Source organism: Xiphophorus hellerii, chromosome 9, assembly GCF_003331165.1.
Source record: "Xiphophorus hellerii strain 12219 chromosome 9, Xiphophorus_hellerii-4.1, whole genome shotgun sequence".
NCBI classification, from domain to species: Eukaryota; Metazoa; Chordata; class Actinopteri; order Cyprinodontiformes; family Poeciliidae; genus Xiphophorus; species Xiphophorus hellerii.
In genome coordinates, this window is record NC_045680.1 from 32,062,230 (window position 1) to 32,077,298 (window position 15,069).

Consider the following 15,069-nt stretch of genomic DNA (forward strand, 5'->3'; position numbering starts at 1 on the left):
GCAGCCATGAACCTGGCAACCTGACGGACAGAAAACTAGAGAACAAACAGTTCTGTCAGAACCAACCGGATCCAGCCTGGTCTGACGTCATACATTACGTACCGCAGAACCTCTGACTTTCTGTTCCACCAATCAGTTCTCTAATAAATGACCAGGAACATCTCAGGTTCATGGAACCACATCGCCCCCTGCTGTTTTCTCCAGATGCTCCGATCAGATCAAATAATCAATTTCAAGCTCAAATTGACTTAAGCTGCGTGGCAGCGGATTAAACACTAAATCCCAGCTTCACTGTGACATAGTTTGGATTATAAATAATGTTTAGTGATGACCGCAGTGAGATTCAGATGCTGCTGGCCGCTGATGGTGAGGCGGGCTCCCTCTGCTGGCCAGGGAAGATTCTACATGCTGCATATAATTTACCGCAGCTGACATCTAGAACAAATAATAAATTATTTAAGGATAGATCTAAATGATAATTAAAATATAGAAATATTATTTATATAATGTAAAAAAGAAATAGCAGATTTCGGTTCTCAAAATAATGAAGAAAATAAATCACAACAATACATTTGAGCAGAAGAAATACATTTCTAATACTTACAGTAAGTAATGTACATATGTTAAAATATAACAAAGTACTTCCAGTGGTGATATATAGTATTTGTTTACTGTATGTAATGTCTCGTCCAGGTCAGAGGACAAAAAATACAAAAGGTCTGATTGTAACATTCATGAATCTCTCTGGTACATGTTGCTTGTATTGTGTTCTTACTTGTATCGGGTTGAGGGTCCAGAAATGGTACTCAAGTAAAAGTAGTGTTATCTTACAATAATGTTATTCAAGTACAAGAAAAATATATCGTGTTACTCAACAAAAATTTTCTCAAAAAGTTCTCAAATACAACCAGTTACTGCCCATCTGTGGTCATGTTCTCTGGTTTTTAGACTTTTAAAACAATTTTCTTACTGTAGCAGTAAAGTTTCACTCTTAGTTGTAAATAAAACCATTTAGGTTACACATTATGTTTGAAACAGAAGCAAAAACAAACTAAACTCCCTCTGGAAAGTTTCCAGCTAGAGGCGGAACTCAAGGGGCGGTCAGTGTTCCTGGTTGAACGCCGTTGAACGTACATCCGGCGGAAGTAAATAATATTGCGCTAGCAGCGTTAGCCTCTGTCTATCGTGTTTTTTGCTGCTTGAACTGAATCTATCAGTGTACTGGACTCTTGGGAAACAGGTGGAGAACCGAACCCGGTCCGGAAGAACAAGGTGGTTTAATTGCGGGCGGTTCCGATGAGCTAACGGAACCGAGAGGAGGATCAAGGATCTAGTTACTGCTGCGGAGGAAACAGAAGGTATCCGTGTTTATTGCCTTTTCTTTCCTTTTTTTACTGGGATAGAAATGAAAACTGCAGATACATAATCAGAATAAATAATAACCCAGCAGATGTTAAAGCAGAAACAGGAATATTTCAGCTTCGCCCCCAGGAGGTGTTTCAGATCTACTCCCTATCCTCTGCGCCTGAGGCCGATGTTTGTAGAAGCTAGAAAGATGCCTGATTAAAACACAAGGCCGATAACTGAATTTATTATATAAAAGGTGGGATTGTGTTATTTGCAGGGAAAATATTAAATTTTATTGATAATTCAGTTGTGTATTTGCAGTACTGTGAATATTTTTCCGTTCTTGCTGTTTTCTGTAAGTTACAAGTTTCTGTTCATTTAACAAATTGTAGCAAGAGAGAATCCGGTTTAAAAGATGGCTTTAGTACTATCTGGGGAAACGGCTGCCGTACGTAAGTTCCCATCATACTAAGTCACAATTTTACGGCAGAGACTTTAAAATAAGATAATATAAATATCTACAGCAGAGGCCACAAGTTTACATACAGCCAATAAGAAACGCGTGCACCTTTTTCCCTCCCCGCCTGAAGTGAAATCAGATCAAACGTCTCTTGTTTTAGCTATAAGGAGCAAAATGTTTGGGACTCCTGACTCCATCCATGATGTTTTTAAAGAGGGCTAAATAAAAGAACAGATGGGAAGCAGGACTGTAATTAGTTTTATAAAAATGAATGACTGACAACATGAAGGTCAAACATGGATATAAACATAAATACATAAAACACAAATAATTCAGACTAATTTTTAGTCTGTTTGCTTTCTTTTCTAAAGCTTCATTGTGTAACTTTTTCATTTAAAGTGTTTTCACAAATATGAAAAGTGTCATCACTTTGTGACAGTATCATATGAGACAGGTAATATGTGGGGGGAAAAATTGTTGGCTGTCAATCAAGCTCATGTATGCGCTGCTAAATGTGCTCGGACGAGAAACAATTTACCCGTCCAGGAAAACAGTTTATCCTCCGTCATCAGTGGCTATGCTAACAAGCTGTAGCATTCATGACGGGCTCTGTTGTAGTGAACCAGCTGTAGCATAGCTTAGAGAAGAGAGAGAGGGGGTGGGGGTGAGCAGCATGTACATGTGAGTTATTAACAGCGCTAAGGCCCTCCTGGTCCTGGTTGGTATTTCTGCTGTTAGCACTGGGAGGAGGCAGGCGAGTTTGATTTCCTGTCAGTGTCCTCTTCAGAAGCTGGAGCAGCGAAATCCTTTCTGCCATTTTTTTCTCTCCCATCCAGGGTCTTTTGTGTCCCTTATATGAAAATAGGCTGACAGGAAAGGAGGAAGGAGAGGGAGGAAGACATGCAGTAAATGTCTCCGGGTCCGGGAATGGAACCCGCGACGGCCGTGTCGAGGACTCAAGGCCTCCAAACGTGGGTTGCGCTAACCTTTCTGCCATTTAAAGAGCAAATGTTATTAGACACTACAGTACCCACAACTAAATAATTAGAAATCTGCAGCATGACTACATTGTCCTACATGATCCAAAAATGAGACACTGCTCCCACAGAGCCTGCAGCGCCTTCAAAATAAAAGCATGTTTTCAAATATGAAAGCAACATATTCAGATTAATGAGTATAAAAATTACTTGAGGAATATTTGGTTTGTAATTTCCATATTGGCTGTTTGAGGGAAAATAACGGACTGGATTCTCCTGACACTCCTTCATTTTGAGCTTATTGTTGCCACCAGTGATAAAACAGGCTCACCTCATCACTGTAAAACATTCCTTATAAATATTTCTACCTGGCTTGTTTGTTGAACTTTTTGACATTTTGTACTTTCCACAGGATCCTGTTAACAAGAAGAACTTCCTGTGTCTGAACATCAACTTCCTGTGTTTTGAAATGATCTAAGAAGAAAAAATCCCATCTCAGGTCTTTATGTTCACTAATTCACTTAATAAATGTTCAGAATTAGATGCAACTTTGAGGAATTAAGACAACTGAAAAAAAGAATAATAAAATTATTTCCCCCCAGAATTCTGACTTTAGTCTTATAATTCAGATTTTTTTTCAGAGTTCTGACATTAAAATATCAAAAGAACTTAAACTGAAATATTCTGAGATAGAAGTCTAAATTTTAAGATTAAAGCCAGAATTCAGAACAAAAGCCTAAATTCTTTTTTAGTCCTTTTGTGTATATAACAGCAGATTATTGTTTCTGTGATCTGCAGTAATAAAATGTTAAGGTTGCAATTTTATTTTCTCATGTCTTCCTGTGATTCAGCTCTGAGAGACTCTACTGTTGACCCAAAGATCCCAGATGACCAGAGATGAATAAGGAACAGGAGGAACCAGAACCACAGCAGACGAGGGAGACCAAGAAGGAACCAGAAGCTCAACTCAGTGAGGAAGAAGAGGATGAAGGGTTGCTTGTAGTGAAGCAGGAGAGCAGCAGCTCTGTGGTGAGCCCTGCTGACCTGGGAAAAGTCCATATGGATCTGGAACCAGAGCAGACGATGGAGATGAAGGAGGAGCTGGAGGACATCTGCTGCTATCAGCAGGTTGTGGTGAAGGAGGAGACCGAAACCTTCATGATACCAGTCCATGACACCATGGACCCAGAACCAAACCAGAACCAGTTCTCTCCTGAAGCCCACAACGCATTCAGAGCCCAGACAGACCAGAACCCACCTGAGAGATGTTGGACGCCCAGGAGTCATGAGGACAACTCAAAGTCAAAGAGACGTAAGGCAGATGTGTCCTGTGATGTGTGTGGTAAAAGTTTCAGGCAGCACAGGTACTTGATTGCTCACCTGAGGACTCACACAGGTGAGAAGCCTTTTTCATGTCAGTCTTGTGGGAAAAGTTTCCTCAGGCAGCCGGACCTGACTCTGCACATGAAAACCCACACCGGCGAGAAGCCCTTCCAATGTCCAGTGTGTGGTAAAGGTTTCATCCAGAAAACCACCTTAAGTTACCACATGAGAACGCACACAGGAGAGAGGCCACACAGCTGTGAATTTTGTGGAAAATCCTTCATACAGAGGAGTGATTTGACTTGCCACCTTAGGACTCACACAGGTGAGAAACCGTATCAGTGTGAGGTGTGTCAGAAATCTTTTGGACACAGCAGTGACTTCACTCGTCACAGGAGGACACACATGGCTGAGAAACCTTTCTCATGTGTGACCTGTGGGAGAGCCTTTAACAAGCAATCTAAGCTGAGTTGTCACCTGAGAGTTCACGCAGGCAGTAAGACGTATTCCTGTGAGTCGTGTGATAAATCTTTCAGGCGGAGTTGTGACTTTGTGCGTCACCTGAGGACTCACACAGGAGAGAAACCATTTAACTGTGAATTGTGTGACAAATCTTTCAGACAAAATGGTGACCTGACACGTCACATGAGAACTCACACAGGTGAGAAGCCATCTTCATGTTCAGTGTGCGGTAAAAGCTTCAGTGAGTACAGCAGCATGCTCAGACATATGAGGACTCACACTGGGGAGAAACCGTACATCTGCAAAGTGTGCGGGAAGCTTTTCCGCTTCGGCGGGCATTTGACCGTTCACTTGAGAACCCACACAGGTGAGAAGCCGTGTTGCTGTAACGTGTGTGGTAAATCATTCAGTGACTGCAGCAGCATGTCCAGACACATGAGGACTCACACTGGGGAGAAGTCGTATGCTTGTGAAGTGTGTGATAAGTCTTTCAGGCAGAGGAACGATTTGACCCGTCATCATAGAACTCACACAGGAGAGAAACCTTTCCAGTGTCTGGCTTGTGGTAAAGGTTTTGTCCAGAAAACAACCTTGAGGTATCACATGATGACCCACACCGGAGAGAAGCCTTACCCCTGTCAGCTATGCAGCAAATCCTTCAGACAGAGAAACGATCTGACCCGTCACCTTAGAACCCACACAGGAGAGAAACCATATAGCTGTGCATTATGCGACAAGCCTTTCAGACAGAGTAATGACTTGGCTCGTCACATGAAGACTCACACAGGTGAGGATCTAAGCCGTGTGGTTGATCAGTCAGATTAAGGTGGACTGATGTGTGAAGAACTGAACCTAGAGATGATCTGGAAACTTCAAGATAAAGACCATTTATTATTATTAACAGCTGAAAGTCAGTAGTGCGCAGCAGCTACTGTCGTTAGCGTAGTTGTCCTTGGTTCAATTCCTGGTCTCTGTTTCTTCTCCCTGTTTCTTGTCCACCAACGGTTCAATAACCAGAATCAAAATATCTGTAAAAGATTTGAATTTATGAACTTTCTCTTTCCACAACTGTCCTGAAATTGTCTAAGTACAGCATTTATGATTTCTAATTTCTATTTAGACGCTAGATTAATCTTTCTCCTGCCAGATACAGTACTGTGGCTTAGTTTAAAATCATTCCAATCTTTTATAAAACTCCTTTAACATCAAGAAGCTGTGGCCCAGGAGTTCAGAGATGAGTCTGATCCACTTTAATGTCTCAGAATGATAGTTTTTCTAACTGGTTAAGGTCAGGAAACCAGTGTGACCAGCAGCCAGTCTGGCCAGAGGCCGACTTTACTGGGCCGGGCTCCATGTGTCTGAACGGGACCTTCTGAGGTTCAGGCTGCTGCATTTGATGTTTATTCTGGTGTCTTCACTTTATTAATCCATGAATTAAATAAGTGCTTATCAACAGATAATCGTCTGATGTAATCATTTCATTTGTTGATTTAGTGTTTTTTAGATTTTAAATATGTTCATAAATACATCATCCTTTCATCAAGTTTGCAATTTCCCTGAGTCAGGAACAGCTGTCAAACATTAAAGATGGATTCATATATATATATATATATATATATATATATATATATATATATATATACAGTATATATATATACTGTATATATATACAGTATATATATATACTGTACAGTATATATATATATATATATATACAAGACTGGCTACGGATACCGACTCAAAAATGGGGCCAACATCAGCCACCTTCTCTACATGGATGACATCAAGCTGTATGCCAAGAGTGAGCGAGACATCGACTCACTGATCCACACCACCAGGATCTACAGCACGGACATTGGGATGTCATTCGGACTAGAGAAGTGTGGTCGGCTGATCACAAAGAGGGGGAAGGTCATCCGCACAGAAGGGGTCTCACTCCCAGAAGGAACAATAGCAGACATAGAGGACAGTTACAAGTACCTAGGTATACCACAAGCAAATGGCAACCTCGATGAGGTCACAAGGAAAGGAGCCACAGCTAAATACCTCCAACGAACAAGGCAAGTCCTGAGAAGCCAGCTCAATGGCAAGAACAAAATCCGCGCAATAAACAGCTATGCCCTGCCAGTAATCAGATACCCTGCTGGAATAATTAGCTGGCCAAAGGAGGAGATAAAAGCCACTGATATTAAGACTAGAAAACTACTAACAATGCATGGAGGATTCCATCCCAAATCCAGCACCCTGAGACTGTACACGAGCCGCAAGGAAGGAGGCAGAGGACTAGTGAGTGTGAGAACCACAGTCCAGGACGAAACAACTAAGATCCATAAATACATCAGGGACAAAGCCTCAACAGACAATGTGCTCAGTGAATATCTCAGACAACAGGGAACGGAGGTTGAGGTGCCAGAGATACCATCATGGCAGGACAAGCCCCTACATGGGATGTACCACCAGCAAATAACCCAAGTGGCTGATATCAGTAAATCCTACCAATGGCTGGAAAAAGCTGGACTCAAGGACAGCACAGAGGCCCTCATCCTGGCCGCCCAGGAACAGGCCCTAAACACCAGAGCAATAGAGGCCCAGATATACCACACCAGACAAGACCCAAGGTGTAGGTTGTGCAAGGAGGCCCCTGAGACAGTCCAGCACATAACAGCAGGGTGCAAGATACTGGCAGGGAAAGCGTACATGGAACGACATAACCAAGTTGCAGGCATAGTGTACAGAAACATCTGTGCAGAATATGGACTGGAAACCCCGAGATCAAAGTGGGAAACACCCCCAAAGGTGGCGGAGAACGCCAGAGCTAAGATCCTGTGGGACTTCCAGATCCAGACAGACAAAATGGTAATGGCGAACCAACCAGACATTGTCGTAGTGGATAAACAACAGAGGAAAGCCGTTGTGATAGATGTAGCAATACCAAGCGACTGCAACATCAGGAAAAAGGAGCACGAGAAACTAGAGAAATACCAGGGCCTCAGGGAGGAACTGGAGAGGGCCTGGAAGGTGAAGACCACAGTGGTGCCTGTGGTCATCGGGGCCCTCGGGGCAGTCACCCCCAAACTGGACCAATGGCTACAACAGATCCCAGGAACAACATCAGACATCTCAGTCCAGAAATGTGCAGTCCTTGGCACAGCCAAGATACTGCGCAGAACCCTCAAGCTCCCAGGCCTCTGGTAGAGGACCCGAGCTCAGAGGATAAGAACCACCCGCGGTGGGTGAGAAGGGAATTTTTTTATATATATATATATATATATATATACTGTACACACACAGTTGGTGACAACACTGAACATTATATACATAAGCTAAATTATGGAAAATCAGTTCATATATAAAATGTTTTTAACCATTTTATTGGCGACGTGCCGACAGGAGGAGCATGCTCTCACCAAACAGCAGCCAGTTCAGTTAGTGAGAGGTTGATCAGTCCAGGTGAGGATCAGCTGCTGCTGCCTCACCTGCTGCGCTTCTGAGTATTTGAATGGGAAAATGCGAAAATTCAGCGATTTTGAAGAAAAAATCATCAAAATCGGCTAAGCTAAATACAAAATAAATATTTCATAGTACAAACCACAGGGAGAAAATAGCAAGATAAATTATTTTATCATTATATATCATTTTTCCACTGATGACAGGTGAGACTCTGCTTGCCTCACCTGTCCACACCTCACTAATCTATACAGAGTTTCCCCCAGTGTTTTATAAGCCTGGCAGCCCGCCATGCTTTACTAGCCCCCCCACCAGGCCAGTTGGTGCTTGTTTTTCTTTTTAGAAAAATTAATAATCCAAAAAATGTACTATTATTTTATTATGTATTTAATCCAGATTGCAAGCTCCTCCGTTGCTCTGAGCGTTTCGTATTCCTAAAAGATACATTGAGTTTAAGCATCTGAAGCCGGGAGAGCGGACCAGTGGCGCAAAGTGGGTATGCAGTGCATGCAACGCAGGGGGCCGCTGCACTACAGGGGGCGCAAAAATGATTTTTTTTCCTAGTCACCATTTTATGTATTTAACAGCTGTTTGTGTATGAAATGATCAATAACAGAGGAACAGCACTGATTAGGCGTCTCGCCCATACAGGCAGCTTGGGCAGCGTCCCTTCTAGAATGGCTGTGGTTTTTTTCTTTTAAATTTGAATTGTAGTAAAGCCTCGACAACAGGGAGCTAAAGATGGCAGAAAAACTCTGGGGCACAAAACAGAAAACTGAAGAGGGGGGAGGATAAAGATGTTGGAGAGACGAAGAAAAACTTTTCAAAGTGGCTGAAAGACAGAAGGTGAGTAAAGTCAGAGTATCAACTAGAGAGTTGTAAATATTCAGGTTAGCTTAAGCTAGGCTACAATGACAGGTTGTTGTATTGAACCAAAACGGGACGCGATTTATTCCGTGTTGCTATAATGTCTGACAGACACACCTATCACACACACCTCAACAATAAGTGTAATAATAATGACCAAAACAAAACACAGGAAATATTAAGGTTCCGCCATTAAGCTAAATAGAACCCCGCCCCCACGAACTGACGCTGTTGTCATGGTTACCTAGAGACGGTTGATGCGCAGCCGCAGTGAGCTGCTATCAACCCGCGTCTTTTCAAAATGTCCACCGATAGAACACCGTCCTTAAAGTCAAACACAGACGGTGGTGGGAAGAAACAGGCTAAACAACCACAGTGACGTTTAATAGGAGCATTAAAATAAATGTGTGTCGATATTCAGTGGGTTGTTTGATATCAGACAGAATGGATCAGGAGAGGAACCGCAGACCCGTCAGAACCTAAAGAACCAGAACATCAGTCTCTTCATCCCTCAATCATTTCCTGAGACCGAAAACAATATAGATGGCAATTTATCGAACAAATCATACAAATAGATTAATAGTAAATCAATAAATATTGTGAAGAGATCATTTGTTAGGATTGTGTAGGAAAAATGTTGATATCTTTTATAATTCAGTGTTTTGTGGTCAATATTATTTCACCATTTTATTAATGTGGGTTGCCAGTTTGGACCAGGTTTCCTATCAAGCTATAAGAATGATAGAAAACATGCTAACAAAAAGCCTCAGACCTGCAGACACAGGAGGTTCTAGACAGGATAACAGACGAGGCTCTTTGGCTCAAATATATTCAATGATGCAATATTGCAGTTTTTTGTTTCATTCTTTTTTAATTGCCCTGTAGGCAGCAATTTATTCACATATATGTACATTTATTATTATTGATACTTTAATTAAAAATGAGTTGTACAAGTTTACCAGGAGGAAGACCCAGGACACGCTGGAGGGACGATGTCTCTCTGCTGGCCTGGGACGCCTCAGGATTCATCTGGAGGAGCTGGAACAAGAGGCTGGGGAGGGAAGACTGGGCCTCCCTTCTGAAGCTGCTGACCCCAGATAAGAGGAAGAATATGGATGGATGGATGGATGGATGGATGGATGGATGGATGGATTGTACAAGTTTATGTCATTGGGGAATGGGGGGGAGACACCAATAACATGTTCACATACACCTCAGAAAGTATGTAGTTGCGCCCCTGGGCAGGACTGGCACTTGAAAGCAGCACTCGACACCGGCCCACTACTTTGTGTGAGAAGGGAAGGGAGGCGCAGACAGCTGAGCGAAGCAGTGACTGGATGTAAATAGATGCTCTAACTGGGATGCACTCCCCTCCCAGTGTGGCGGAGGTGATGGGGCTGAGGAGAGAGAAGAGATGCGAAAGATCTGCTGTGTCTGCCCTGAAAATTCGACCTAGATTTCACTACAACACCACATCTACTTTTAATTCCTGGCATTTTAGGTACACGAGATTAGATCAGGCTGTTCCTGGTTTATCAAGGAGGGAGTTTACGGAGGCTGCAAGAAAAGCAGGCGCAGGAATACTCCACCCATGACATCATCGACTTTTGCAAGTTCAATTTCTCCCCAGCTTGGGGAACTAGCTGGTTCTAGCTGGTTATGATTACTCCAGAAAAACTGTTTTTGAAATTAGCTATTAAAATCTTCAGGTAAAAACATTCTTATGTGCAAATTGATTAGGAATCAATAGAAGATTCTGATGTTTTTCTCCAGTTATAGAGACGACGGTAGAATTTGTATGTCAAAAATATTTCATTTCCTCTTTTCAAGTACATTTGTGAGAAAGGTGATGACCAGTGAGGCATTTCTTATAAACTCGAATTTGAATGTATGTTACAATTTAAAAGAATTTAAACTCAGACTGAGATGATGTTCAGACATTCTGCTGGTAACATCTTTCCTTCTGAAAAACGTCCCCTGACATGATGCACAGCAGATTTATTGAGGACGACTTTGTAGGAATCATAAGAGTCTCTTTGTGTCGACTGTGTCCCCCTGTCCTACAAACTGCTGCCATTCTGCATCCTGTCTCTGCATCCTGTCTCTGCATCCTATCTCTTCTCCTGTCTCTGCATCCTGTCTCTGCATCCTGTCTCTTCTCCCGTCTCTTCTCCTGTCTCTTCTCCCGTCTCTTCTCCTGTCTCTTCTCCTGTCTCTGCATCCCGTCTCTTCTCCTGTCTCTGCATCCTGTCTCTTCTCCTGTCTCTTCTCCTGTCTCTGCATCCCGTCTCTTCTTCTGTCTCTTCTCCCGTCTCTTCTCCTGTCTCTTCTCCTGTCTCTGCATCCGTCTCTTCTCCTGTCTCTGGATCCTGTCTCTTCTCCTGTCTCTGCATCCCGTCTCTTCTCCTGTCTCTGCATCCCGTCTCTTCTCCTGTCTCTGCATCCTGTCTCTGCATCCCGTCTCTTCTCCTGTCTCTTCTCCTGTCTCTGCATCCCGTCTCTTCTCCTGTCTCTGCATCCTGTCTCTTCTCCTGTCTCTGCATCCCGTCTCTTCTCCTGTCTCTGCATCCTGTCTCTGCATCCCGTCTCTTCTCCTGTCTCTTCTCCTGTCTCTGCATCCCGTCTCTTCTCCTGTCTCTTCTCCCGTCTCTTCTCCTGTCTCTGCATCCTGTCTCTTCTCCTGTCTCTTCTCCTGTCTCTTCTCCCGTCTCTTCTCCTGTCTCTGCATCCTGTCTCTTCTCCTGTCTCTTCTCCCGTCTCTTCTCCTGTCTCTGCATCCTGTCTCTGCATCCTGTCTCTGCATCCCGTCTCTTCTCCTGTCTCTGCATCCCGTCTCTTCTCCTGTCTCTTCTCCCGTCTCTTCTCCTGTCTCTTCTCCTGTCTCTGCATCCCGTCTCTTCTCCTGTCTCTGCATCCCGTCTCTTCTCCTGTCTCTTCTCCCGTCTCTTCTCCTGTCTCTTCTCCTGTCTCTGCATCCCGTCTCTTCTCCTGTCTCTTCTCCTGTCTCTGCATCCTGTCTCTTCTCCTGTCTCTTCTCCTGTCTCTTCTCCCGTCTCTTCTCCCGTCTCTTCTCCTGTCTCTTCTCCTGTCTCTGCATCCCGTCTCTTCTCCTGTCTCTTCTCCTGTCTCTGCCCCACTGAGCCCAGAACTCTCTGCACCACAGAGGGTTTCAGGCGGAAAAGGCTCTAACTGCTGTTTGTGTGTTGATGTTGCAGTTTGTCCACCTGATCAGTAACAATGTGAAGCTACAATAGTTTTTACTAAAATTTTGCGTTGGGCTTGTGGAATTTCCTGCATACAATGTCACTTAAGCAAAACTCTTGGGAATTTTAGAAATTTGTCAAGCTGCTACTAAAAACCTAAATCTAATTTATTGGGCTTTTAAGTGACCATCCATCACACAATACTGTGTAAGTGTGAAGTGGAAAGAAAATTTGATTTTCAAATTTACATGAAAAAAATATTTTAAAATGTTTGCATGCATTTGTTGTCAGGCCCTCTGAGATATTAGAACCTGCAGTATCTAATTATAATGAATTATAATTGTACAAATTTACACAAATGGAGACTGATATTTTTGTCCATTCTTTGTGAAATAACTCATTTTCTGTTGTATTAATTTTCATATCCTGCCACATATTCTGAGTTAGATTTCTGTCTGTACTTTGAGTAGGCCATTCTCACTGAATAATATGCTTTGATCTAAACCATTCCATACCTCTGGCTTTATGTTTAGGGTTGTTGTTCTGCTGAAACGTGAACCTTCATTCCCAACTTCAAGTCTTTTGTGCCCTCTAACATGTTTTATTTCAGGATTGACCCGTTTCTCTAAAGAAAGAACCTCCACTGCATTCTGGGTACTGTAGTAACAGTTCAGTTTTTATCCTCATGTAAGCTCCTTCTTTTTTCTTCTCACACTTCTATAAAAGTCAGGTTTGTGAAGATTCTCATAAATCGCATGAAAAAGTTGATAAAATTGTTAAATAAGCTTCCGAGGAAGTTTCTAAGCAGATTAACGGAAATAAGTTGTTTTTACCTCTTTGACGACGTTCTCCGCCTCCTCTGAGTTGAATGAACCCTGAAAAACATCCCAGATCATCAGCAGTAAATTAACAGGCCGAGCAGTCAGACAACAGCTGGAAAAAATCTGATACTTCCAGTAAAACCTTACTGGCGCTGCTGGGAGCGGCTATGTTAGCCGGTTAGCTTCCAGCTAACTCCTCCCTTCTAACATCCGCAAACCAAAGTAAACTACCGGCTCCGACACCAACCTCGCTGCCGTTCTGATACTCTTCCATCCCGGCGAGCTGTCCCCGCTTCAAGCCGCCTTTCGACTCCGTTAACTGGAAGAAAACTGGGAGACGAACCGGTTTACTGGGAGAAACAGCCGAGTCTGGTCCAGACTTCCGGACAGCTGAGAGGAGGCGCTGCTGCCACCTGCTGGTGACTCCGAGGAACAACAACAACTTTTCAAATCTACTAATTCCTCTCTTTCTAGATTATATTTATTACATTCCATAAAAATATGTACAACTGTTTCCAACTTTCCACAAAAATTACATAACCCCGTACTATGTTTATTTATTATTTTCAAAGTACTATTTAGCCCTACATGTCCAAATCTTAACCTAGATATAATATCTTCCTCTTGTTTATTCCTATTTTCCTTTCTACACTCCCCCACTTTTTTTTGAATACTATAATAAAACCTTGCCTTCTTTTCACCCTCCCATTGTTCCTGCCACTTCTTCTTGTAATATATTTTACTTATACTCTTTATCTCACTTTTACTATACTTAACTTTCAATTCAATTTCACTTCTCTTACTCGCACTCTTTGCAAATGTATCTGCTAATTCGTTTCCAATTATTCCAATATGCGCCGGAATCCAAATAAATTTGACAGTAGATCTATGTATCCCCATTTTATGTATTGATTTATTTATATCTATCAATATGTCTTGTCTTGCTTCCGAAATAGAAATCATTTTTCTATTAACAGTAAAAATGGAATAAAACATGAAGTTTCATTCCATTAAAAAATATTTTTCATAAATAATTATCTCTAAATTAGCGGTTCGTTATTTCTTTACTGTCTGACCCAAACATGTTTCTGTAATTTTTCTATTTTTCACTTTGTATTTTAATAATTTCTACATGTACAGACAATCATAAAGATGCAGCAACATAATCTGATTGTATAATAAAATAAAAAAGCAAGAAAAGAAAATTGTAATATTGCATATTTTAACATTACAATAAAATTAATCTAAAAAACTAAGAGTGGAAATATTTTAAATCCAACCAAATTAACTGTAATATATCAATTATTTAAAATCCTAGGGAATAAGATGTGTAAAATAAAATGAAATTGAATTTAACAAAAATATTAAATCTTGAATAAGTTAAAGCCTATAAATAATGTAAGAAAAAAATCTAATAAAACAAAAGTAAACTAAGCTACATTGTGTATTAAAAACTTTCTTTATTTCAAATATTTTGTGAAATAAAATCATCTGTATAATTGAATACTTTAATTATTCAACTCTAATCTGTGAACAAATTTGTGATATTTTCTCATCTTCCATCAACTATTTTACTGATAACTGTTTAAAGTCTGGTTGTGTTTAAAATAAATTTTTTCAGTTTTCATCTCTTCCTCCATGTCTTTAACATCCAGGTTTTATTTTCAATAAACCGATAAAGCAGGAAAGTGTTGATGTTCAGGAAAAACAAACATTCAGCTTCATATCAAAACCTCTTACTGTCAATAAAACATCTAATATAGAAAAATAGACGTTTTTCAAAAGAGTGAGCTGACTGATGATGTCATCAGCCTCTGTGACATCATCAGTCACAGAGGCTGATGACATCATCAGTCACAGAGGCTCTATATGACTGGCAGGCAGAACTTCTCCTTCACTCTGCATCTCAAATCGGTTGGATCAGGTCAGCATTGTGACGAATCGCTTCGTACGATTAGGACAACTTTGAAAGAGAAACAAATTCTCAGGAATTTCTAGTATTTCTAAGGATCAGTTCAGAAATACTACATCATGTTCTTCCACATTGATTTTGGACTTGGATATATAATTACTACTGCAGTGAAGAAGTTCAGCAGCCGGTACGCAGCTGATGCTGATTTGGAGCAGAACAGCAGTGAAACGGCCGTCGAAACAAAAGAAGA

General features: G+C 41.5%; 1 protein-coding gene across 3 annotated transcripts; it reads left to right on the plus strand.

Annotated features, from left to right (window-relative positions):
• The first annotated feature begins 606 nt into the window (after positions 1–606).
• Positions 607–6,029, plus strand: LOC116725762 (gastrula zinc finger protein XlCGF57.1-like). Of its 3 annotated transcripts, none has more exons than XM_032572119.1 (3): positions 607–2,778; positions 3,197–3,283; positions 3,636–6,029. In XM_032572119.1, exon 3 carries the CDS (start codon positions 3,682–3,684, stop codon positions 5,392–5,394), a length of 1,713 nt encoding a protein of 570 aa, XP_032428010.1. In that variant the 5' UTR covers positions 607–2,778; positions 3,197–3,283; positions 3,636–3,681; the 3' UTR covers positions 5,395–6,029. The 3 variants fall into 3 exon arrangements, with proteins under 3 accessions (XP_032428010.1, XP_032428011.1, XP_032428012.1); XM_032572120.1 differs by having other exon boundaries at positions 607–1,358; positions 2,644–3,283; XM_032572121.1 differs by having other exon boundaries at positions 607–1,358.
• Positions 6,030–15,069: the final 9,040 nt, after the last annotated feature.

Coding starts and splice junctions, on each gene's coding strand:
- LOC116725762 (XM_032572119.1), top strand. CDS start 3,682: ATGAATAAGGAACAGGAGGAACCAGAACCACAGCAGACGAGGGAGACC.